This window comes from Erythrolamprus reginae, chromosome 2 (genome assembly GCF_031021105.1).
Source record: "Erythrolamprus reginae isolate rEryReg1 chromosome 2, rEryReg1.hap1, whole genome shotgun sequence".
Taxonomy (NCBI): domain Eukaryota; kingdom Metazoa; phylum Chordata; class Lepidosauria; order Squamata; family Dipsadidae; genus Erythrolamprus; species Erythrolamprus reginae.
Window position 1 is genome coordinate 313,173,559 of NC_091951.1, and position 24,092 is coordinate 313,197,650.

The 24,092-nt window shown below is 39.9% G+C and overlaps 2 protein-coding genes across 2 annotated transcripts in view; one reads left to right on the top strand and one right to left on the bottom strand.

The window, feature by feature from the left end:
• The window catches only part of MRPS27 (mitochondrial ribosomal protein S27), a 73,187-nt gene extending 72,420 nt beyond the window's left edge, over positions 1-767 (bottom strand). Inside the window, exon 1 of the mRNA XM_070743122.1 lies at positions 708-767. Coding sequence (XP_070599223.1) covers positions 708-717 — 10 coding nt within the window. The 5' untranslated portion in view covers positions 718-767. The remainder of the gene's footprint in view (positions 1-707) is intronic.
• Positions 56-23,398, top strand: PTCD2 (pentatricopeptide repeat domain 2). Its single transcript, XM_070743123.1, has 10 exons — positions 56-209; positions 3,708-3,800; positions 7,872-8,001; positions 8,487-8,604; positions 10,776-10,854; positions 11,845-11,936; positions 15,195-15,308; positions 20,361-20,435; positions 21,231-21,341; positions 23,018-23,398. Exons 1-10 carry the CDS (start codon positions 95-97, stop codon positions 23,240-23,242), a joined length of 1,152 nt encoding a protein of 383 aa, XP_070599224.1. The 5' UTR covers positions 56-94; the 3' UTR covers positions 23,243-23,398.
• Positions 23,399-24,092: the final 694 nt, after the last annotated feature.

The window sequence follows — 24,092 nt, forward strand, 5'->3', positions numbered from 1 at the left end:
ACCATAGAGTGCTAAGGGAAAGAGGGGCACATTTCCTAGACGGTCCTTTAGCGCCTCTCTCCTATAGCGGTTCTACACATGTCCCGGCGGAAAAATGGCTGCGCTCGTAGTTGGAAGTTCGGGTCGGCTCCTGCGAAAGACAGCCGAATATCCCGCGGCCGGCGGGCTGGTTGCGGACAGAGTTGGCTGTTGGAGCTGCTTTCAAGGAGGTACATTGGAACTGGCGTTCAGAAAAGAAAGGAGTTTGGAAATTCCAGGTCCCTCTTTTAAAAAACAATCGAATAAATGGGAAGGTTGCTTTGCAGCTCTGGGATTTCTAATGCATAATCCATAAATAACAGCAGCCATCATTGTGAGCCGCCCAAAGTTGCATTTTAAGGTGATTGGATGGCCATGCAAATCTCATAAGTAATGGAAGACTCGTGGGTGAAGTTGCTCTGTGCAGGCGTGTTTTGTGATCGAAGCAAATCAATCCGAGCCTCCAAATTTGTGGCTTCCAAAGTTTGGGGGAGACCCTTTTACCTTTGCAAAGGGCTTCAATGCCCACCTGAAAATAGGAATCGCCAAGTAATTCAAGCAAGCAAAAACATTTGTTAAAGGGTGGGTGGGTGAGTTGAAGTCTTTTTAGGATGCAGAAATAAATTATACATTGGATATATGTGATCCATCAGAAATCAAGTGATCAAACAATAAAAGATATTAATTACCTGTAAACATTCATTCTAGGTAACATTTCACAAGCAGCAAATTTAAAAGGTGTGCATTCCTCTTTCCCCGTTGGGTTTGTAACTTTCGTAGAACTTGCAAGTGTATTCAAGATCTTTCAAAATGTGCTCTCTGTTGTTTAGTGCTCCACCTACCTAAAGAAATGGCCTTGATTGATTAGAAAGAAACATGTTTTTTCTAAAGTTAAAAAAGAAACCTAGATTTCCATGTCAATATCGTTTTTAAAATGCTAATTTTGAAACCTAAAATTCCAGGTAACAGTAATAATAAGTATTGATTAACTAGGAACCATATCAATATGTACAGCATGCAAAACAATAAGACCATACAAAATGAAATAGAGTAAAAAACCAGAACCTGTTAGATCCACATATGCAGTTCCCAATTATACAACTTTATTCAAACGAAAGGCCATATTTTATGTAATATAGGCTTTGAATACAAATGAAATATGTATATAGTGATTAATTCTACATGGGATTTGTTTTTGTTGTTAAGTAGGTAATAATTATAATGTAGCTGACTTACAGTAAAAGTTCACATGCTTCAAATAACAGTATTAAAGGGTTTCTGTTGATACTTAGTTGATGCTAAGCCAAATATACACAGTTGCCACTTTTATTTATCCAGTTTACAAGAACTCATTTGAAAAAAAAACCTAAGTAATTGCAATGAACAGGTAAATCAGCAAGAAAAGTCTAGATTGGGCTACATCAGCGATCCCCTACGAACCGGCAGTAGTGGCAAAGGGGAAGGGATGGTTGCACACTGAAGCCTAATCCCACGTGTGCGCAAATAAAGCTTTGTGCACTGTCGTGCTGCTTGTTCGGCCCACTACCCAACAGTACTGGGCTGCAGACTGAAGGTTGGAACTCCATGGGCTAGGCATCCTTTTGGATAAATGGACACATCTTTCATCTGGGGAGCATGTTACTGCACCCTTCTTGGGTGATATCTCTCTATGCCAGCTATTAACAGCAAAATCCTTCAGGAGATAACCAAGCCGTTCTTTTGCCAAAAAAAAAAGGATTTGTGTCAATTTCATTCCAGACTCCATTGCACCCAGAGTCTACTATACTCATGGGAACAGTTGTAAAAATCTAGAAGCAGAATCCTGATTCTGATCAATCCTGGCTTCTGTTTTGAAATTGAATCAAAAGCATAATCAGCAGAATCAACTAAATGTTTATTTATTTTATTTATTTATTTATTTTGTCCAATACACAATGAGGGTTTTAGTGGGTATATATCAATATACACATAGTAAAATACATGATGAAGGTTATAGAGGAGATACTCATAGTAAAATATATCTAAGAAATAATAGAAGATATAGGAATAGAATATATCAACGAAAGAATAGAAGAAGAGATATAGGAATAGAGGAAAGTTATAGGAAATATAGGAGAGCAATAGGACAGGGGACGGAAGGCACTCTAGTGCACTTGTACTTGCCCCTTATGTGCATTCAAGTTGGTCTTGTGCAAGGGATCAATCAAGCGGTCAAGTCACCTTTCCACTTTAGGACTTGTGAAGTTGACGCTGCATCAACTGAAACCCCTGGGATCAGGAGAAGCAAACATTTCCACTCCTGGGAATACAAGAGTTTGTTACTGCTAATGAAAAGTTTGCCCTTTCTGTGAATTCATTTGTTCTGCAACTGAACCGGAAATAAATCAGTTCTCTTACAGATTGTTGCATAAGAACACCAATGCCAGGATCTAATTCTGGATTAGTACCAATAGTGTGTTTATTTGGTTGATTTTTATCTTGCCTTTTGTTCAGGAGCTCAAGGTAGCTTTCATGCTACTCCCAATTCTGGAAATATAGCTTAGGAGAGGGAGGATATTAATTATTTGCTAATTATTATTTGGGACTAGAATTTCTTTGACAATGTTCTCCGATAATTTTTTCCAAGAACATTCAGAGAGAGCCAAATTAGGGAAGGCAATCCACAAATACAAAGAGAACGTATTTTGTGTTTATATAATGTGATGTCAGAAAGTCAAACAACACAAGAAACAGTACTAAGCAACTATGTACTGTATGAATGGGAATCAGTGAATAAGAAAAAAAACAAATGTGAATGTATAAACTGAATTAAAAGAATAAAATAATGTGTAAACTGATTTTGTAGATTACATGGTTCAGATATAAATTGGATCCATTATTATGATGGGATGGACAGTATTTAAAGCCCAAGAGTCACACTTAACAGGGTTTTTTTCGTGAAGACTATACTTAGCAGACCAATACTGAAAAATCTATAAGACCAGGTCACTCATAGATAAGATAATAACATTTTTTTTGTCCTTTAAAATGGTAGGAAAGTATGCTAATGATTTTCAGCATTTATTAGACAACCTGTGACTTGTTAGGTCAGCCTCTCAGATATATTTCCTTACCTAAATAGGAGTGACTTCTGACTTCCTGCTGGCTTTCCCATTAAGATCCTTGTGGGAAGCTGGCAGGGAGCATCAGAAATCAGAATGGTGAGTTTATATGATTGAGACTAGACACTTTTTCCCCCCGAGGAATTGAACTTACATTTATTTTGCAAAACCTGATTGAATTTTGCTGTTAAGGTAGAAGTGATCATAATGGAAACCTACTTAAGTATTACAATTAGAATGCTTATAATCATGACATATCAGATTAATATTAACTGCATAAAGGAAAAAGGCTTCAAGATCTTGTGTCATTTTTCTAGTTGGAAATAATGGTTATTTGTATATTAAAGGTATTGTTAGGAATTTTTTTCTGAATGTTTAATGGTATAAAGAAATTTCATTTATTATTATTTTAGGCACTGATTCTATTTTTTTTTTAACTGTTTATGTTTTTACTGTATGTTGGAGAAAAAATAAAGGTAATTTTATACACACACACCCTCCAAAAGGAAATGATGGTTATTTGATTAAGGTTCAAACTAATTATTATGATAAATAAAACACTTCTGTATTTTCTTGTTCCAATTTTAGCAAAACGTTATTTGTTAACAGAAGATATTCTGCAGTTACGTAAATTTCAAGAAAAGAAATTGGAAAATGAATATAAACTATATGGACAAAAAGGTATTTACATCAAATAATATATTTGCAAATTAAAATGAAAGAACATAGTTTTAATCTGTGACGTACAAGCTATGATTTTGCTTATCCAAGGAATATGATAGCTAAAGTACTCCTGTCTCTTTAAACTTCTAATCCCCTGCCTTCCCCAAATAATATTTATATGAGTAGCAGAAAAGCATTATATTTACCCTAAGTTCAAACACTTTTAAAAATTATTTTTAAATAACAAGATCTTGTACTATCCAATGAATAAGTCCCAATTGCAATCAAATCACAGAAGGAATATCATGGGTACTGTAGACTCAATATTTACACAAAAGTTTGTTAATTGATAACTAGGAGGCACCTTGTGACAGTTGTCTTTAATGGGACTTTTTAAATGTGGGTAGCCAGATGATATTCTATATAGGGCATTAGCTTTAGGAACTGCCCAGGTCCTGATGCCCAGCAGATACAGTACAGTAAAGTACATTTGGAGAAATCTTTTGATATGACAATTGCTACTAAAATATTTAAAGTCAGTTATTTCCAGAAAGATTTCAAATCAAAAGTCTGAACTGGGATGCTTTCATTTATTTTTTTTATACAAACAATTGCATACTTTGAAATCAAAACCAAGAGACCATCTGAAAGAACTTCAAACTCTCTTTCTGTTTTCATTTTAACTCAGCGTATACCTTGAAATTGTAACTCCAGTCTGACCGATCATTTCTGAGTTGTCAGCCAGAACATTGCTTAACAGTATATATTTCTTTATTAAATTTTGATGTTGCCCATCTCACTGACCAGTTAATTCTAGGTATCTTATGGGTTTATAGAAAAAAGAAAAAGATTAAAACATTAAAACATTCAAATTAAAGTATTATTATAATCTTATAATTTAATTATTATTCCTGCCTATCTAATTGGGGTGTGTATAGTTATTCTAAACTACAAACAGGTTCAACCCAAAACCCAGAGAAATACTTCAAGCCTGAATGGAGCTTCCAGATCCTAATTGAATTGGGTTCATTGTGAATTGGGTTCAACTCTGAAACTACCACCTCTTATTAGTATCATTATTATGATTACGATTATTTTTATATTATGATTATTATTACTTTGCTGTTCTGGGTGTACACTGAAAGCTTATGCACCAGAGACGAATTCCTTGTGTGTCTAATTATTCTTAGCCAACAAAGTAGTTTATTCCATTCCATTCCATTAACATAGCAAACAGAAGCAAATTGCCTTGTGACTTTATTATATTGTGTGAACTGAAGTTTATTGTATGCATTTTATACACATTAAATTTATAGAGTTATATATTTAAAGGCAGTCCTTTTTAAAGCCCATACATTTATATTTTATACCCTGTTTTGTAATAGAAGTTATAGTGGGGTTGAAAAGATAATTTTACAACTGATCCTTCCATTTATGATTGTCACAACATTCCCATTGTCACTGTCCAAGATTTAAGTGCTTCGCTGCTACTACACATTTACAACCATCACAGCTTCCCACAGTTACCGTATTTTTCGCTCCATAAGACGCAGTTTTTTTCCTCCCAAAGTAGGATGAAAAATCAGCCTCGTCTTATGGAGCGAAGATGCAGGGAGGGGGGGGGAGGCTGCGAACTCGGAAGTGCCATCCCGCCGGCTGGCTGGCTAGCTGCTGCCTGGCCCCCTCCCTCCCGGAGGAGGGTCTCCCTCCTCACCACCAGCGGCGCTCCCCCCGCCAGCCAGCCAGCCAAGCCCCGCGCCCGCCGGAACCGGCTCCTCGCTCTCCCCCCGCCACCCGCCGTGTTTGCAGGAGGTGGGGAGGGTCGGGCGGCCCGCCAAGGCCAGGAGGGACGCCGCTGCCCCCCCTTCCCTCTCTCCGCCCGCCGCTGCGCCGAGAGGAAATGCCGGCAAAGGCTTTTCTCAGCGGAGGCCGGCGAAGGCGATATTCAATGTCGGGGGCGCACGGGCGGTTGCGCGCGCTCCCTATCTCCCTGCTAGCCCACTCGGAATATTCAAAATAAGAAAAGCCTTTGCCGGCGAAGGTTTTTCTTATTTTGAATATTCCGAGTGGGCTAGCAGGGAGATAGGGAGCGCGTGCAACCGCCCGTGCGCCCCCGACATTGAATATCACCTTTGCCGCCGGCCCCGCCTCTCCTACAACCCCCTTGCTGAGAGCTCTCGGCAAAGGTGAGGCGGGCAGGGCGTGCGCGCGTCACCGCTGAGAAGAACGGAGAGAGAACGAGAGTGAGTGAGAGCAACAGACAGCAAGATAGTGAGAAAGAGAGAGTGAGAGAAAGGGGGGGGAGAGAGAGAAAGAGAGAGGGGGAGAGAGAGAAAGAGAGAGGGGGAGAGAGAGAAAGAGAGGGAGAAAGAGAGTGGGAGAGGGGGGAGAGCTAGCAAGAGAGGGAGAGAGAGAAAGAGAGGGAAAGGGAGGAGAGAAAGAGAGAGGGAGAGGGGGAGAGATAGCAAGAGAGGGAAAGAGAGAAAGAGAGAGGGAAAGGGGGAGAGAGGGGGGAGAGAAAGAGAGGGAGGGAGAGAGAGGAGATAAAGGAAGAGGAGAGAGAGAAAGGAAGAGAAAGAAAGAAAGAGGGATAGAAAGAGAGAGAGAGTGAGAGATGCTCAGTGAGCCTTTCTTTGAAGTTGCCTTTCTTTCTTTCTTTTTCTCTCTTGCTCTCTTGCTCTTTCATTCTTTTTTCTTTCTCTTGCTTTCTTTCTTTCTCTTGCTTTCTCTCCTTCCTTCCCTCCTTCCATTTCTTTCATTCCCCCTGTCTATTTTTATTTCTCTTTCATTTTCTTTCTCTCTTGCTTTTTTTCTTGCTCTTTTTCTTTCTCTCTTTTACCTTCCCTTCCTCTATTTCTTCTTTTCTTTCTCCTTCCTACCTTCTTCCCTCCCTCCCTTCCTTCAGTCCTTCCTCTCTTACTCTCCCCTTTCATAAGTTTCCTTGCTTCCTTCCTCTGTTCCTGTTCCTTCCCCCTTTCTTTCTTTCTTTCCTTCCTTCCTTTCTTTCCTCCATTTCTTGCTTTCCTTTTCCTTCCTCCCTTCTTTCCTCCCTCACTCCCTTCTTTCACTCCTTCCTCTCTTCCTCTCCCCTTTTTGGCTCAAAATATTTTTTTTCTATTTTCCTCCTCTAAAATCTAGGTGCGTCTTATCAGCAGGTGCGTCTTATAGAGCGAAAAATACGGTACATGATTGTTATTTGCGACCTTCACTGCTGGCTCCTGACAAGCAAAGGAAGCCAGCAGTAAAACTGCAAATCATGGTCACTTGATGTCTTGCTTGACAACTTTAGAATAGAATAGAATGTTTTATTGGCCAAGTGTGATTGGACACACAAGGAATTTGTCTTTGGTGCATGTGTTCTCAGGCTTATAAAAGAAAATATACATTTGTCAAGAATCATGAGATATTTATCATTTAGTGATGGGATTGCCTGTCCCAGATTGTTGGTAAATAAGGACTACCGGAATTCATTTATATCACCAAGTGCTTCAGAAGTTGCAAAAATCAGATAGACCAACTAGCAAAAATAGAAACTCAAAGTCCTTTTTGCCATCCAGAGGCTTTTGGCAGTCCAGATTTGGTAACTCTCATCGTCATGATCAGGGAACAGAGATGCAGTTTCCTGCTCTGTGACTCAGATGAGAATGTGGTTAATCTGGCAAACTTGAGTTTCTGGCTGTTTGTGCTATTGTTGCTGCTGAAATGGGCTAAAGTCTGGAAACCAAATATTTTCCTGGCTTGGGGAAATGTATGGAATACATTGTCTGATGTATAGACTACTACCTCCAAAAGCGGACTCTTCCAGAAAAATTAGGATGTTATATCATCCTAGATCAGGGGTCCCCAAACTTGGTCACTTTAAGACTTGTGAACTTCAATTCCCAGATGTTGCCAATTTTGAAGACCTGCAAAGTTTAAGAGATGATTTAGAAACCACAATGCTGGATTCACATATTAAGTTAAACCAAAGCAACGATCAGCAACAATCAGCTTCATTTTATTGTATCAATTCTGCAATATTGTGTGCAACCTTAATAGCGGATGATAGATACAATTGAATAAACAATTTACTTTCTTTTTCAATTTCAGATGAGTTTTTCAAAACTGTTGAAAAAAAGTTAGCAACTAATACTCTCATTCTCAAACCAGAATTAATAAATGTACTATATCTATGTCAATCCAAAAACGAAATGGAATTAGTCAAAAGAACCATATACAGGTAAGAGTCATTAAGTAATTCATTTGTATTATCTTTGGCCTATTTCTCATCATGTTACAATCAGGAAATTTTATAATGAGACTATTTTTAATTATTTTACATTTGATTTATTTTTTGTCTTTTTGGGGACAGTATTGTACACTAAGGGATTGATTGTTCATGTTGTTATGGAAATAATGCAAACCACAACATAATAAAAGGGGGGAAAACATATATAATCTTTTACCAGCATACAAAATTAATTTGATAGAAAAGAACTACTTTGGGGAGGCTATTACATAAACTCTTCTCTTGTTATCACTATTTTTTTTATTGTTGAATGGTATAGAATGACATTGGTTTTCTGAAAATTCTAAGTGAAGTAACTATACACCTTGGATCCTATCTTGTGGAAGATTCATATTGAGCTTTGAATATACTCTAACTTTGTCTATCTGATATTTAGACTTAAATCATCATCATAATAAAACCTATCTTCTTCTCAGGTATCACCAAGAGAACGGAAACAGGGCCTTTGGGGAGTTCAGATTTGGACCCATATTTATGAGGTTATGTTATGAACTAGACCTTGAAGCAGTTGCATTGGAATTCATCAAAGATCAGGTGAAATTCAGGACTATCTTTGAATTATTTTTATTTCTACCATTCTAATCATGAAATTCAACCTGTAGGGCAATTTATTTTTCCAACGCAACCATCTTAAAATCAGGGGAGCCTTATAAGGCCCATCGGTTTAGTTTGGAACATTTGGGCTCCATTTGAATTCCTGAAATATCTGGAATCTTGAACCTCAAGTTATACAAAGGAAACTTGACAAAAGTTTAGATATTATCCTATGTTTAGATATTATCCTTGGAGTGAGGGATAGTGAAAAGGCAGGGGAGAAGGTGGATGCATGTTCCGCCCTGAGTCCTCGGAGAAGAGTGGCATACAAATCTAAGTAATAATAAATAAAATAATAAAATGTTCATCTCATAACTGGGAGTTCATCACCAGCTGATAGATACAAGAAGAGGCACTTCAGGAAAATTAATCAATTTGCTATAACTAAGTTTGAGAAATTCTTAGTTTTCAAGATGGTGTACTTCTCTTATATTAGCATTAAAGATTCCTTCCTGAAATCCTAGTTACTACTTCATCCTTGGTCTTGTCAGTCACTCTGCATGTGCGTGGGCGGATGGGTGGAGCCTCCCACCGCCACTGCTACCTGTTCAGCCAATACAGGGTGAACTGGTAGCAACTCACCACTGGATGCTTGAATACTTCTGCCGTACGAACCCCAGCAGCCAATTATATCCCACAGAGTTGGCCTTCTCCAGGTCCTGTCGACAAAACAATATCATCTGGCAGGACCTAGGGGAAGAGCCTTCTCTGTGGCAGCCCCGGCCCTCTGGAATCAACTTCCCCCAGAGATTTGGATTGCCCCCACCCTCCTTGCCTTCCGCAAGATATTAAAGACCACTTATGCCGCCATAATTCTCTACTCCACCTTCTGACTTAGCATCTGAGAGTGGTTTGATTGTGTAGAATTGATTGTTTTAGTGGAAATGGGTTTTAATTTAGTTTTCTTTTAATAGTGGATTTGTATTACATTGTATTATTGCTTTTGTTGTGAGCCGCTCCGAGTCTTTGGAGAGGGGCGGCATACAAATCTAATAAATTATTATTATTATTATTATTATTATTATTATTATTATTATTATTATTATTATTGAAATAAATCTTGTTTCACTGGGGATTACTCCAAGGTCTCCTATAGTCCAGGGGTCTTCAACCTTGGCAACTTTAAGACTTGTGCACTTCAACTCCCAGAGCGTTGAGGTCCACAAGTCTTAAAGTTGTTAAGGTTAGAGACATGTGGATTCTAACTTACCTCGCTGCCAATTCACTTCCTCTTAAGCTGCGTCGCTACGCCTCATGGTCACGTATGTGACACTTCTCCCTTAGACTCTCCACAATTGACCTCTCCAGGTTCCTAAGAGGCCAGTAAGGGGGTGTACATAAGTGCACTGGTGTGCCTTTTGTCCCCTGTCCAATTGTCTTTCCTTTCTTTCACCTATCTTATATATTCTCTTCCTTTCATATATCCTCTCCTCTAAGTTCACTTTCACCCTCTTTTATATTATCACATGTCTATTTTCTTCCTATGTATTTATGTATTGGACAAATGAATGAATAAATAAATAAATAAAATGTGCTGCCCATGGACATATGCACAGTACCAAAAAATAAAAAACAGTCCCCCCCCCCAAAAAAGCCGAAAGCAAGATGTCGGCGCATGCACAGTGCCGGAAATTTGGCTTCTGCACATGCTCAGAAAAAAAACCTGGGAATTTTTTTTTTAATGGCGGCCTCCACGGACTGGCACCAATCGAACCAGTTCTGTGATGTCATTGTGACATCACCAGTGGGTTGCTACCAGTTTGGGAGAACCGGTCCAAACTGGGAAGAACCCACCTCAGGTTGAAGCACCCTGTTCTAGTCTATGAGGAACACATTCCATGATCTGCCTTTCCAAGACCTTTTCTAACAGTCTTCTAATAAATCGCCTTTTAATCAAATCACCATTGAATAATTTATTTTTAGAAACAGTGTAGTGATAAATGTATTTTGATAATGATGAAATCTCTTGTTTGTGGCTTGAGAGGATGTTCCTAAAATTTAAAACCATGAATTTTTCTCCCAAGTGTTTCTCAATGAATGAAGTTATTTCTGCGGAAACAATTATTTAGATGAAAACAGCCAATACAGTTATATTTTCTGTTTCTTTTCAGACTCTAAATGGCTTCTTTGGAGATTACACATCATTCAATATATTAATGGATATGTTATTTGAAAAGGGCCGTTATGAAGGTAAAGATAATATTAATCATATTATAATACAATATAATTGCCACTGGATAATTTGATTTAATAAATTTTGCATGATTGTTTTTGGCTATTACAAAGCTGTAACACCTCTTAAAAATAATTGTAGATTTCTTAAATCTGTGCTCATTATATGTTCATTTTCATTCAGTGAATGTAATAATACTTGGTACATTTTTGGAGTTTTAATAATTTTTACTTTCGGGGGAAGGGGGAGGTACCATAGAAAATTTTAAGCCTTGACAAGATTGAATTTTGTCAGACCACAACATTAATTTTGCCACATTGAAGGTAAGTATTTATTAGAAAGGAAGAGTTAGCGTAGACAATAAGACTTAATTCCAAGAAACACTGCATAGTACTTCAGTTTTATGACATTTAAAACTGAAATTCCCACGGGCACCTATCTCTAGATATTCACAGACCTCCAAAATGGAATCAAAACTCTTTTTTAAAACAATCCCAAATTTCAAGACAAGTTGCCATGAGGCAAGGTGTCGTTCACCTTTAAGGTTTTTAATTTTTTAATTATATCTTTTAATTATTGAGGATTTTGTGATGACATTGATTCAGGTGCAGAATGATGCATCAATTTTTTTACTACCACACAAAGCATGTTGTTTTAATGTTATGATCCATGGTTTCCACTGAACTATTGAAATCTTAGAATTTAGGTATAAATTTTGTAGTTGCATCCTCAATGTGTAGAATATACGATAGGTTGCATTGTTCATAGCCACGCTCCTTGGCACCTACAAGATCTCTGCTCCGTCCAGTGTAATTTTAATACATTCTTTAATTGCACTGCAGTAACCTGTGTATGTTTGGTTTTAATAAGGGTTTTTAGTTATTTTAAATATGAACTTTTTTTTAAATAACTAATTTATTTCAGTAACAAATATTATTAATTAATTAGAATATGTGATAATCTGCAAATACTGAAGTAATGCTTAAAATTAAAATTATATTCCACAGATGCTCTGAATGTGCTATTAAAAATGGACCAGGAAAATGTCAGATTCAGCCAAGACACCTACTTACTTGCATTTGCAATATGCTACAAACTGGTAATAATATATATTGTTTAATTTGTGTTTAATATATTTTTGTGTCCAGGTTTCCTCATTAATTTAGGGTTGTTGTTGTTTTTTAATATATATTTTTAATGACTAAACCCATGGTAAAAAGAATATCATTGAATGCTGCATTTTTTGTCTCTCTCTGTCTTGGTGATTTCCCTGCAGTTAAACAGATGGTGTTTTGTAGCTACTGAAGTGGAAAGTTGCATTTGTTGCATATTGTCATAGATCGGGGTGTCAAACTGAAGGCCTGGGGGCTGGATCCGGCCCACGGGGTGCTTAAATTTGGCCCTTGGGATGTTCTGCCAGGCTCTCTGGTAGGAGCCTCCCGAAAATTCAAGGATACAAATTTCAGACACACACACGTTTGAAAATTCAAAACAATGTTCTTTATCACAAAATTCAAAATAAACTGAGCACTCTTTTTGTATTGCAAAGAGCACTCGTCCCAAAACAACCGGGTAGGCTGTACAATTTGCCTTAATCAGTCTTTAAGTACTTAGCTAGTAGCTGTGAAAAAACTTCACACCCCTTCTTCTTCCACGAAGTGAAACACCCACACACTTTGCTCTACGTTGGTTTCAAAGATGTGAAAAATCAACAAACAAAGTCAAGGCACGATTCCTGAAGAACTGCGATCAGATACTCTTCCACAATGGCCAAACCCACACGCTGCTATTTATAGCAGCAGCCCTAATTACTGGAGCCCCACCCACAGGTGACCTCTCTTATCTCCAGTAATATGTCCTTACTTGGTCTCTTCTACGCATAATTCTGCGCTTGCGTGGGTCCAAGACGTCTTCATCCAAATCAATGGATGATAATGGAGATTGACTGCCTGGGCTGTGTGCCAAGCCCCCCTCTTCCAAGTCACTCCCACCTTATTCTTCGTCCGAGGAAACTAAACTCTGAACTGACTCTGTCGGCAATAACACAGGCCTGTGACATGTTGAAGTTTCCCCTGCATCCACCTCCACATTCTCTGTGGCAGGAGCTGGGCCAGAGCCAACCACAATATGGGGCCGCCCCAGAAACAGCAAAGGACTGGTCTGCGGTGCCTCTGCCAGCAAGAACAGAGTTGGGACGGCTCACACTGCCCTCCCGAGCTCCGTTTTCGCTGGCAGAGGGTTGCAGGAGGCCATTGCAGCCAGAAACTGAGCTTGGGGAACCATCTCTGGCAGAACGCTCAGGCCACCACAGGCGCCCCCGACACGAGTTACATCAAGATGGCCGTGCCCACCCTGGCCACGCCCACATGGCCCCCTAAGGTCAAACACAACCCTGATGTAACCCTCAATGAAATCGAGTTTGACATCCCTGTCCTAGATGAATCAAGAAAATATAATATCTAAATTTGACAACCAAATAAAAATAAATATGATTTTTTAGAAATTACAAGAAGATAAATAAAATCATGATAACCTTTGCTGTCTTAGGTTATGACCTAGGTCAGTATTTCCTAACCTTGGCAACTTGAAGATATTTGGACTTCAACTCCCAGTATTCCCCAGCCAGCATTCGCTGGCTGGGGAATTCTGGGAGTTGAAGTCCAAATATCTTCAAGTTGCCAAGATTGGGAAACACGGACCTAGGAAACCAATATTTAATGTCACATCTAGCCAGTGAGATTTACTCAAAGGTGTCTCAAGGAGGATAATATTTATGATCTACGGTGGCTCTACAATAGCTACCTGGAATTCGAGTGGTAATGCACAGCCATCAAGCTAAGTAGCCGTTGACAGCATGATCCTTCTTCCATTTATTGTTGGTCCCCATTTAAATTGCCACGTGAGCTGTGAATACCATGGTACCGCTACACATTGTGTAAAGAATATCACGGCCATCAATAGTGACATAAAACTATGATACAGAAAAGCAGTTCTTTTCAGTAATACAAAATATCTCAGTTGTCTTTGTAAATATATACTAAAACTGTATGAATCACATTCATTTGATAGGTGTTTGTGTTTGACTAATATGAAAAAACCCATCTGTCCATAGTATCTTATTAATAAATTAAGCTTTCATTCTATGAAGAAAAGTACATACATACATACATGCATACATACATACATACATACATACATACATACTTTATTTCTTTATTTATTTCTTTATTTATTTATTTATAGAAACATAGAAACATAGAAGACTGACGGCAGAAAAAGACCTCATGGTCTATCTAGTCTACCCTTATACTATTTCCTGTATTTTATCTTACAATGGATTATCCCAGGCATATTTAAATTCAGTTACTGTGGATTTACCAACCACGTCTGCTGGAAGTTTGTTCCAAGGATCTACTACTCTTTCAGTGAAATAATATTTTCTCACGTTGCTTTTGATCTTTCCCCCAACTAACTTCAGATTGTGTCCCCTTGTTCTTGTGTTCACTTTCCTATTAAAAACACTTCCCTCCTGAACCTTTTTTAACCCTTTAACATATTTAAATGTTTCGATCACGTCCCCCCTTTTCCTTCTGTCCTCCAGACTATACAGATTGAGTTCATGAAGTCTTTCCTGATACATTTTATGCTTAAGACCTTCCACCATTCTTGTAGCCCATCTTTGGACCCGTTCATTCATTCATTCATTCATTCATTCACTTATTTATTTATTCATTCATTCATTCATTCATTCATTCATTCATTCATTAGATTAAATTAGATTAGATTAGATTTATATGACACCCTTCTCCGAGGACTCGGGGTGGCTAACAGTATATAATATAACAATACAGTACAACGGCAAATCTAATTAAATTTAAAATTACAATCTAAAAATCCAATATTAAAAAACAACCATACCATTTGTCTTTCTCCATCTAGATCTCTTTCTCCTTCAAGAAACAATAGACAGTTTGATAGCTTGAAAATAATATGTCTATGTGGGGAGGAGATATACTTCTTCCTTTACTTGTATCTGACACAGAGGCTTGCTGAAGTTTGCTTCCTATTGATTTATAGAAATAAATGGTCTTCCATTAGAGAAGTACTAAATATTAGCTTACCTGATGTGTTCACAAATTAATGAAACAGACTTGGGTATCCATTGAGTGCCACTTTCAACAGGAGTTTATAAATGGCATATTTTTAATTTTGTTTTGCTTTTATAATCTGAATGGGCTTTTTCCATATATATTTTTTTAATTGTGTAATTTTCACAGCCTAAATATTTAAAATTCAGTAAGGTCCTAACACCTCTGCATTGTAATTATACATATATTAAAAATTTTGCATCCTGCAGAACAGCCCAGAATCTTGGAAATTTGTTAATACGTTACTTGAAGATAAGCATATCCAGGGACATGAGCTTTCAAGAAGAACACAATATTTTATAGTAGCACTTGGTCTGAAACAGGTACAAGATTATTTATTTCTACTATCAGTCCAGTTTGATGTTCTGTATTCTTGGATGAGTGTTTGTACAGTAACTTCAGTGTTGTGGCTTATGCTTAACAAGGGATTGACAGTAAAAAAACACAACCTAAGGAAATACAGTGGAACCTCGACATACGAGCAGCTCTACTTACGAGCTACTCGAGATAAGAGCTGGGAGGGGAGCTACATTTTTGTTCGCCTCCCGAGCTCACATTCGGGATACGAACGCCAAGGAGCTGTCTCCTGAAGCCGAACGCTAACTTCCGCGTTCGGCTTCAGGAGACAGCTCCTTGGCGCTCGTATCCTGCGTGTTTTAAAAGGTTGCAGCCGGCCTGGGGGGCTCGGGGGGGTGCTGGCAAGCCCCCCAGGCCGGCTGCAACCTTTTAAAACACGCGCGCCGCTTCGCAGCTGTCTCCTGAAGCTGAACGCTAACTTCCGCGTTCGGCTTCAGGAGACAGCTGCGAAGCGGCGCGGGTGTTTTAAAACGTGGCAGCCGGCCTGGGGGGCTCGGGGGGAAGCCCCCGAGCCCCCCAGGCCGGCTGCCACGTTTTAAAACACCCGCGCCGCTTCGCAGCTGTCTCCTGAAGCCGAACGCTAACTTCCGCGTTCGGCGGCAGCGGGTTTTTTTGTTGTTGCACGGATTAATTGACTTTACATTGTTTCCTATGGGAAACAATGTTTCGTCATACGAGCGTTCCGACTTACGAGCCTCCTTCCGGAACCAATTAGTCTCGTAAGTCGGGGTTCTACTGTACACTCTCTGAAACAAAGAAAACATCCAACAGAAGCTTAACTCCATCCTACCTCCCAGGCCTGGAGGACAAATAGGTTTTCAACAACCTTTTTAATATCATCAAGTTAGAGGACATATGGATTACAGCAGGGATGCTGTCCCAGACAGGCACTCACTAAAAGTTACAATTCCTAGGTCCCAGTAGATGACATAGTTTTATTGAAGGGACTCAAAGCGCACCTACTCTCCACATTCTCACCAGATGCATAGAAATAATTAGAGATAGGCTGTCCCTTTAACTAGGCCTTTATGCCATGAAGGGCTTTTTAGACAGTAACCAGCACCTTGAACCGGGGTGGCACAGCAGGTAGAGTGCTGTACTGCAGACCACTGAAGCTGACTGTAGATCTGAAGGTCAGCGGTTCAAATCTCATCACCGGCTCAAGGTTGATTCAGCCTTCCATCCTTCCGAGGTGGGTAAAATGAGGACCTGGATTGTGGGGGCAATATGCTGACTCTGTTAAGAAGTGCTATTGCTAACATGTTGTAAGCTGCCCTGAGTCTAAGGAGAAGGGCGGTATAAAAATTAAATAAATAAATAAAATAAAATAAAATAAAAAACTGCATTCAAAAGCCACTACTGTATAGTAGTGACAGTACAGTAATAGAGTTTGTGGAGGTTTGGAATTACATGGACATTTTATTTATTTTATTTATCTATTGTATTTAAATGCCGCTCATTCCAAAGAGGACTCAGAGCGGCTAACAGATGGGATAAATACAATAGTATTAAAATATAATCAAAAATGCATAATAAAATCAGTAATATAATGATAATAAAATAATATCTTAAAAAGAACCACACACACACAGCAGTCAGTCTAATTCCAGGCCTGCCAGAAAACCCAGGTCTTAACGGCTTTCCAGGAGACCAATAGGGAGGAGATGGTGCAAATCTCTGGGGGCAGTTGATTCCATAGGGTCAGAGCCACCCCAGAGAAGGCTCTTCCCCGAGGTCCCGCCAAACGACATTGCTTGGCGGATGGACCCTGGAAAAGACCAACTCTGTGGGCCCTTACTGGACGCAATGAGATATGACGTCGGAGGCGGTCCTATAAATAGTCTGGCCCTGAGCCATTTAGGGCTTTAAAGGTGATAACCAACACCTTGAATTGGGTTCAGAGACCGACTGGCAACCAATGCAGCTTGCGTAGAGATGGAGTAACATGGACATACCTAGGTATACCAGTTATTGCACATGCCACTGCATTTTGCACATATTGTAGCATTCCCAGTCTGAACCAGCTGTAGCTTCCACGTGGACCTCAAGGTCAGGCCTTTGTAGAGGTCACTGCAGTAGAGTAGCTGTGAAGGTGATTAAGACATCAGTGACCAACTCAGTGTCCTAATCCAGGAACTGGTGGAATCAAATGTTTCCGTTGAAAGCCCCTTCTGGCCACCGTCTCCCTCTACTCTTTAAGACAGTCCTCAGATTGTACACAATGCTTCCCCATCCCAGAATAAAGATGAAAAATCCTTAAAAGTCATTGGGCCCAAATATTGCCAGTTTTGAGATGGGCTCAGAATGAGCTGATCAGCATATAACAGTGATGAACGTGAAAGTCAACCCCTGGACATCGTTGAATTCTAATTCCCAGCAGTTTTAGTCAATACGGCTAACTAACAGAAGATGGCAGTTCACCATGGGGAGATTCAACGTATTGCTCACTGGCTGGAGAGTAGAAGCATAGAGCAGGTTAATACATTTAAATTGCCAGGGGTGTGGGTGGATGTTTCCATTTGAAAGGCATTTTGAATGCTCATCTGTCTTGGTTGGAAGTCAACAGGGTGTCCCAGCATAATAGAATATGGATAAATATAAGGCTGCATGGGAGTCAGCCTGTGACCTACAAAATATAAATTGAGATTATTATTTTTAAAAGTCAATGCTCTTCCCTCAGCACTATTCCAAGACAGATCAAATATAACCCAATCTGGACCACATTTGTCCATGATGTGATAAAGAAGTTGAAACCATCTTACATGTATTATTATATGGTAAATTTTACAGGGACATAAGGTCACCCCTTAATATATATATTCCTAACTGGAGTACAGTGATCCCCCGCTCGTTGCGAGGGTTCCGTTCCAGGACCCCCCGCAACGAGCGGGTTTTCGCGAAGTAGCGCTGCGGAAGTAAAAACACCATCTGCGCATGTGCAGATGGTATTTTTACTCCCACAGCGCTAGCGAGGAGCCGAAGATTGGGGGCGGCGCGGCTGTTTGCCGCCGGCATGGAGGGCTTCCTAGCAGCCCCCCAAACCCGGGTTGGGGGTCCGGGGGGCGCTGGCTCTCGCCGCTTTCGAGCTGAATCCGGGAGCGAATTCGCTCCCGGATTCAGCTCGAAAGCGGCGAGAACGAACGGCAAGGAACGGCTTTTCCACGCCGTTCATTCTCGCCGCTTTCGAGCTGAATCCGGGAGCGAATTCGCTCCCGGATTCAGCTCGAAAGCGGCGAGAACGAACGGCAAGGAACGGCTTTTCCACGCCGTTCATTCTCGCCGCTTTCGAGCTGAATCCGGGAGCGAATTCGCTCCCGGATTCAGCTCGAAAGCGGTGAGAACGAACGGCAAGGAACCGCTTTTCCACGCCGTTCATTCTCGCCGCTTTCGAGCTGAATCCGGGAGCGAATTCGCTCCCGGATTCAGCTCGAAAGCGGCGAGAACGAACGGCAAGGAACCGCTTTTCCACGCCGTTCATTCTCGCCGCTTTCGAGCTGAATCCGGGAGCGAATTCGCTCCCGGATTCAGCTCGAAAGCGGCGAGAAGGAACGGCAAGGAACCGCTTTTCCACGCCGTTCATTCTCGCCACTTTCGAGCTGAATCCGGGAGCGAATTCGCTCCCGGATTCAGCTCGAAAGCGGCGAGAACGAACGGCAAGGAACCGCTTTTCCACGCCGTTCATTCTCGCCGCTTTCGAGCTGAATCCGGGAGCGAATTCGCTCCCGGATTCAGCTTGAAAGCGGCGAGAATGAACGGCGTGGGCGGGCGAAGGGCGGGCGGCAGCGAGGAGTTTGCGTGGGCGGTGGGGAAACTCCTCGCTGACGCCAGCAAGAGGGGGAAGACTCAGGGAAGCCGCCCAGCAGCTGATCTCCCGGTTGCCATCTACGCATGCGTGCCCACGGGCACGCATGCGTAGATGGTATTTTGACTTCCGGGTTGAAAAATAGCGAAGTACCCTGTTCGCAATGGTTGGGGACGCAATAAACAGGGGATCACTGTATACAACTTCATTGGAATTACATTCTCCAGGATTTGAAACTCACTATTTCCAGTAGTGAAATTTTATTTTGCTGCAATGAAAATAAGACTGCAATTAAAGAAATAATTGGTTTAAGAAGTGTTCATATTTATTCCTAATACTACTTTTAGGTAGTTATTTTTAATGAGTTGCTTCGGGATACAGTGGTACCTCGTCTTACGAACGCCTCTTCTAACAAACTTTTCGAGATACAAACCCAGTGTTTAAGATTTTTTTGCCTCTTCTTCCGAACTATTTTCACCTTACGAACCCAAGCCGCTGCTGCTGGGATGAAGGGGTTTCTTTCCCCCCCCCCTTTTTTGAAGAAAGAAAAGGGAGGGGCGGCTTGGAGGGGGAAAGAGTTTGTATTAACAAAGGTAGGAGAACAGTGTGCTTGCAGAGGCACTGAAAGGGTGTCTTTTGAAGAAAGAAAAGGGAGGGATGCCCCCCTTGACTTTCTTCCTTCCCACTCACCCTTTAGCCTAGCCTTGCTTCTTCCACTCGCCCCCTTTAGCTGCTCCTCCCTGCCCTCTGTTCGCCTCCCTTCTAAAGTTTGGGATTTTCCTGAAGGATTTGCACACATTATTTGCTTTTACATTGATTCCTATGGGAAACATTGTTTCGTCTTACGAACTTTTCACCTTACAAACCTTGTCCTGGAACCAATTAAGTTCGTAAGACAAGGTATCACTGTATTTATATTAAATTTGTAAATTTATTATTACTTGGGCAGTTAATGTATCAATACAGTAATAGAGGTGTGAATGTTATATCATGTGATTTGTCTTAGATGCTGTATTAATTTGCTTCATTTTGTTTTTCATTCAAATTTGCTGGTCATTGGCTAAATAAATACTACTACTTCTGATTTAGAACAATGTGCATATGATAGGTCTATTTATTATTGAGAGGTTGTGAGCATCGATTGTTAGGATTTAAATAAAATGTTAGCCAATATTTTTAAAGCATTACTAATTATTATTTTTGTTTCCTTCTACAGAATGACTTTTTGAAGGCCCAATATTATTTTTCACAGTTGCAGCCCACTGAAAGTATTGTATATGATAACCTAAAAGTAAATACAATTAATTTGTGTGTTCTAAGCTTTGATGGTATTTTTTAAAAATAATCTTTATTAAGTTTTCTGATTAAAAACAACATAACATTACTCAGAAGTAGTTTTCCATCGTCACCTACGTAGGGCTGAGAGAGAGTGACTGGCCCAAGGTGAGGCTAGAACTCAATCTCCCGGTTTCTTTAAAATTGAAGATACAGAAATCTATATGGGAGTGATAGGAAGAAGGGCAGATGGAAGAAGGGACAACAGTTACAGGAAAACCATCAATCTACTGCTTATTTAAGAACAAAACAATTTCTTCAGATATTCTTCCTCTTTCCTCCCCCACATTCATACCAACTTTATTGGTTTGTTGTAATGTCTTGGACTTGAAGGGCTATGATGATTTCCATAGTAATAGTAAGAATATTCCTAAGCAGCACTTTTTAGCAAAGTATTTACCACTATTTGGGGCTGCGTCTGTGGAGGAGATTGTCAACGTGAAGAAGGTTGATCTAATATTATTGTTGTCTATTATTGTGAATAAAATAATTAAAGAAACAGAAAAGTTCTGGATCACACGTTTTATTGTAACTTTTGTAATGCAAGTTTCACATGGAAAAATGTATGCCTGGAATTTGCCACAATCGATGATCAATAGCTGTGGAATCCATAAAGGTACCACAATCTCCATCTTTTTACGAACAGTTCATTTACTTTGATGATCATAAGGGCTAATAGTACAAAGACTTTTGACCTGTTTGTTTGGAGGGGTTTTCTTCTGACACAATCCCGAATTGTTTTGTATTGAAGATTCTTCTGTTGGCTGCCTTTGGAAATCTAAAGAATCTTGTGCAAACACTGGAAAGAGCTTCAAAAATCAATACGTACTTTGTGAGAAAACCTAATTTCTGTAAGGATGTGGTAAGTGAAAATTATTTGATAGGAGCAGGCTTTTTGAATAGCTAGAAATATAGTTCTTATTTTTCTTTCCTTTCAGGCGGTGGGAGGAGGCTATCTTGATGCATATATATATAGGCACACGCAACACTTTTATAATCTTTTTTACTACATACAGAAAGCACTATGAAATCTATTACTGATTTTTCTCTTGAGCTGTTTCTGTAGCTGCTGAAATGTCACCCCAAATGCAGCTCAAAGGAATAAATTGGAAAGCATTTTATACCAGGAATAAATGTACCTATTTTATACCAGGAATAAATGTACCTATGTACCTATTCTTGTCGATATCTCAATTGTTTCTCCCACATCTCACTGAAATTTACTAGATTATTTATATTACTGTATACTTTATATGCCTTGCATCAACTACAAATATCACTCATTCAGTAGAACACACCCCTGTTCCTTATTTTTCAGTCCAAAGTAAATTACACTATAGTAAGAATTGTTACTCATTGAGTTATTTATAAATAAATGAATCTGAAATAATTTGGCAAGAATTATCTTGAAATAACCATTCATTTAAAAAGCTTCTTAACATATTGATAGAGCTTGCTGAACTTGGTTACCCTTAGGAATATTTTTCCCATTTAGTTAGTCCCTATTAATAAATATTTTGGAATACGTCTAACAATTCACAAGTTTAAAACTCTTCCAGCTTGTGGCTTTCAACTGCACAAACTAAGCATTGATGCAGAGAGTTATAGATAAATCACAGGTGTAGTGCACCTTTGTAACAAATAGGCAAGAGGAATTGGATTGGGGTCTTGTACTTTGTTAAAGTTTATGATGATTCGGCATAGAAAATAACAGTTCTACATTAGGGCGTTTGTCCAGGTTCGCCTGGTGCACCAGTTGCGGCCCTATTTGGACAGGGAGTCATTGCTCACAGTCACTCATGCCCTCATCACCCCGAGGTTCGATGACTGCAACGCTCTCTACATGGGGCTACCTCTGAAAAGTGTTCGGAAATTTCAGATCGTGCAGAACGCAGCCGCGAGAGCCATCGTGGGGGCTTCCAAGATTCGTCCACGTTTCTTCAACACTCCGTGGCTTACATTGGCTGCTGATCAGTTTCCGGTCACAATTCAAAGTGTTGGTTATGACCTTTAAAGCCCTACATGGCAATGGACCAGATTATCTCCGGAACCGCCTGCTACCGTACAAATCCCAGCGACCGATAAGGTCCCACAGAGTTGGCCTTCTCCAGGTCCCGTCGACTAAACAATGTCGTTTGGTGGGCCCCAGGGGAAGAGCCTTCTCTGTGGCGGCCCCGGCCCTCTGGAACCAACTCCCCCCCGGAGATTAGAACTGCCCTCACCCTCCCTGTCTTTCGTAAACTACTCAAGACTCATTTATACCACCAGGCATGGGGGAGTTGAGATAGCTCTTCCCCCTAGGCCTTTACAAGTTATGCATGGTATGTTTGTGTGTATGTTTGGTTTTATAATAGGGGTTTTTAGTTGTTTTTATTATTGGATTGTACGTGTTGTGTTTATTATTGTTGTTAGCCGCCCCGAGTCTGTGGAGAGGGGCGGCATACAAATCCAATAAATTTATTATTATTATTATTATTATTATTATTATTATTATTATTATTATTAAGAATGGTTTGTTTGTTTATTGTAATCTTACAGATAATGGCTGCCAGGGAAAAACTAGAACTTGATCCAGACTTCATTATTCAATTTGAAGAAATTATCACCAAGTTAAATGTCTCAGGACAGATAAATGAACTGACTCTGGATGACCTGCTGTGTGAGGTCCCACATCCCAAAGGATACAAAATGCAACTGTTGAAAGAAACAAAACGGAGTCAACGGACTTTACAGCCTCTTCAGTCCTTTCTGCTGACTGATTGAATGCACTTTCTCCATTAGGGATTTTGTCCCAGAATACACCTGCCTCTCTAGCAAGACACTCATTTAGTGCGGAGACTTTTGGAGGAATACTGATATTCATAAATTATGTGAATGGTTTTGCTGGTATATTGCCAAGTAAATAATGTAAAGACCTAACATACCGTATTTTTTGGAGCATAAAGCACCCATGATGCTGCAACCATCGTAAATGCAAGCTGGTTGCTAAGTTCTGAAATTGTGATCCCGCAACCACAGGGTGGTATGGCATTCACAGCTTTGAGGGTGAGTCTGAGGTCACTTTTACCAAGTCTGTCACAGCTTCAAACTATCATGAAATGAACAGGTACAAGTCAAGTATTACCTATATAGCAAACTGGCTCTTGATATGGCATTATGCTATTGATACATAGTTTATATTGTTATTTTATTGTTCATTGTGTAGTGGAAGCACTGACAATTGGACTTATTAAGATAGCCATAGTTAGTTATTTAGGTAGGGACTTTGTGTGCTTTCAAGCAAACCGTTTGGAAACTTATGATCCAGAGATCTGTAAAAGATTTGGGAAGCCTTTACAAAATACCTGTCCTCTGTTCTTCCTCCCCTCTACCTGTTCCCTGAGCCTTCCAATTTATCCCAAATTCTTCCATAGTCCTGCCTGGTTTCAATTTGTCTTGCTAACTTGAATTGATTCTCCCTTTTTTTTTAGCACATATACAGTGGTACCTCTACTTAAGAACTTAATTCGTTCCATGACCAGGTTCTTAAGTAGAAAAGTTTGTAAGTAAAAACAATTTTTTACATAGGAATCAATGTAAAAGCAAATAATGTGTGCAAACTCATTAGGAAAGA

Excerpts from the sequence above, each read along its gene's own strand:
- PTCD2 (XM_070743123.1), top strand. The coding sequence starts at position 95 with ATGGCTGCGCTCGTAGTTGGAAGTTCGGGTCGGCTCCTGCGAAAGACA. Across the intron at positions 10,855-11,844 it reads TGAAAAGGGCCGTTATGAAG|ATGCTCTGAATGTGCTATTA; the intron begins GTAAAGATAATA and ends TATATTCCACAG. Across the intron at positions 15,309-20,360 it reads TAGCACTTGGTCTGAAACAG|AATGACTTTTTGAAGGCCCA; the intron begins GTACAAGATTAT and ends TTCCTTCTACAG.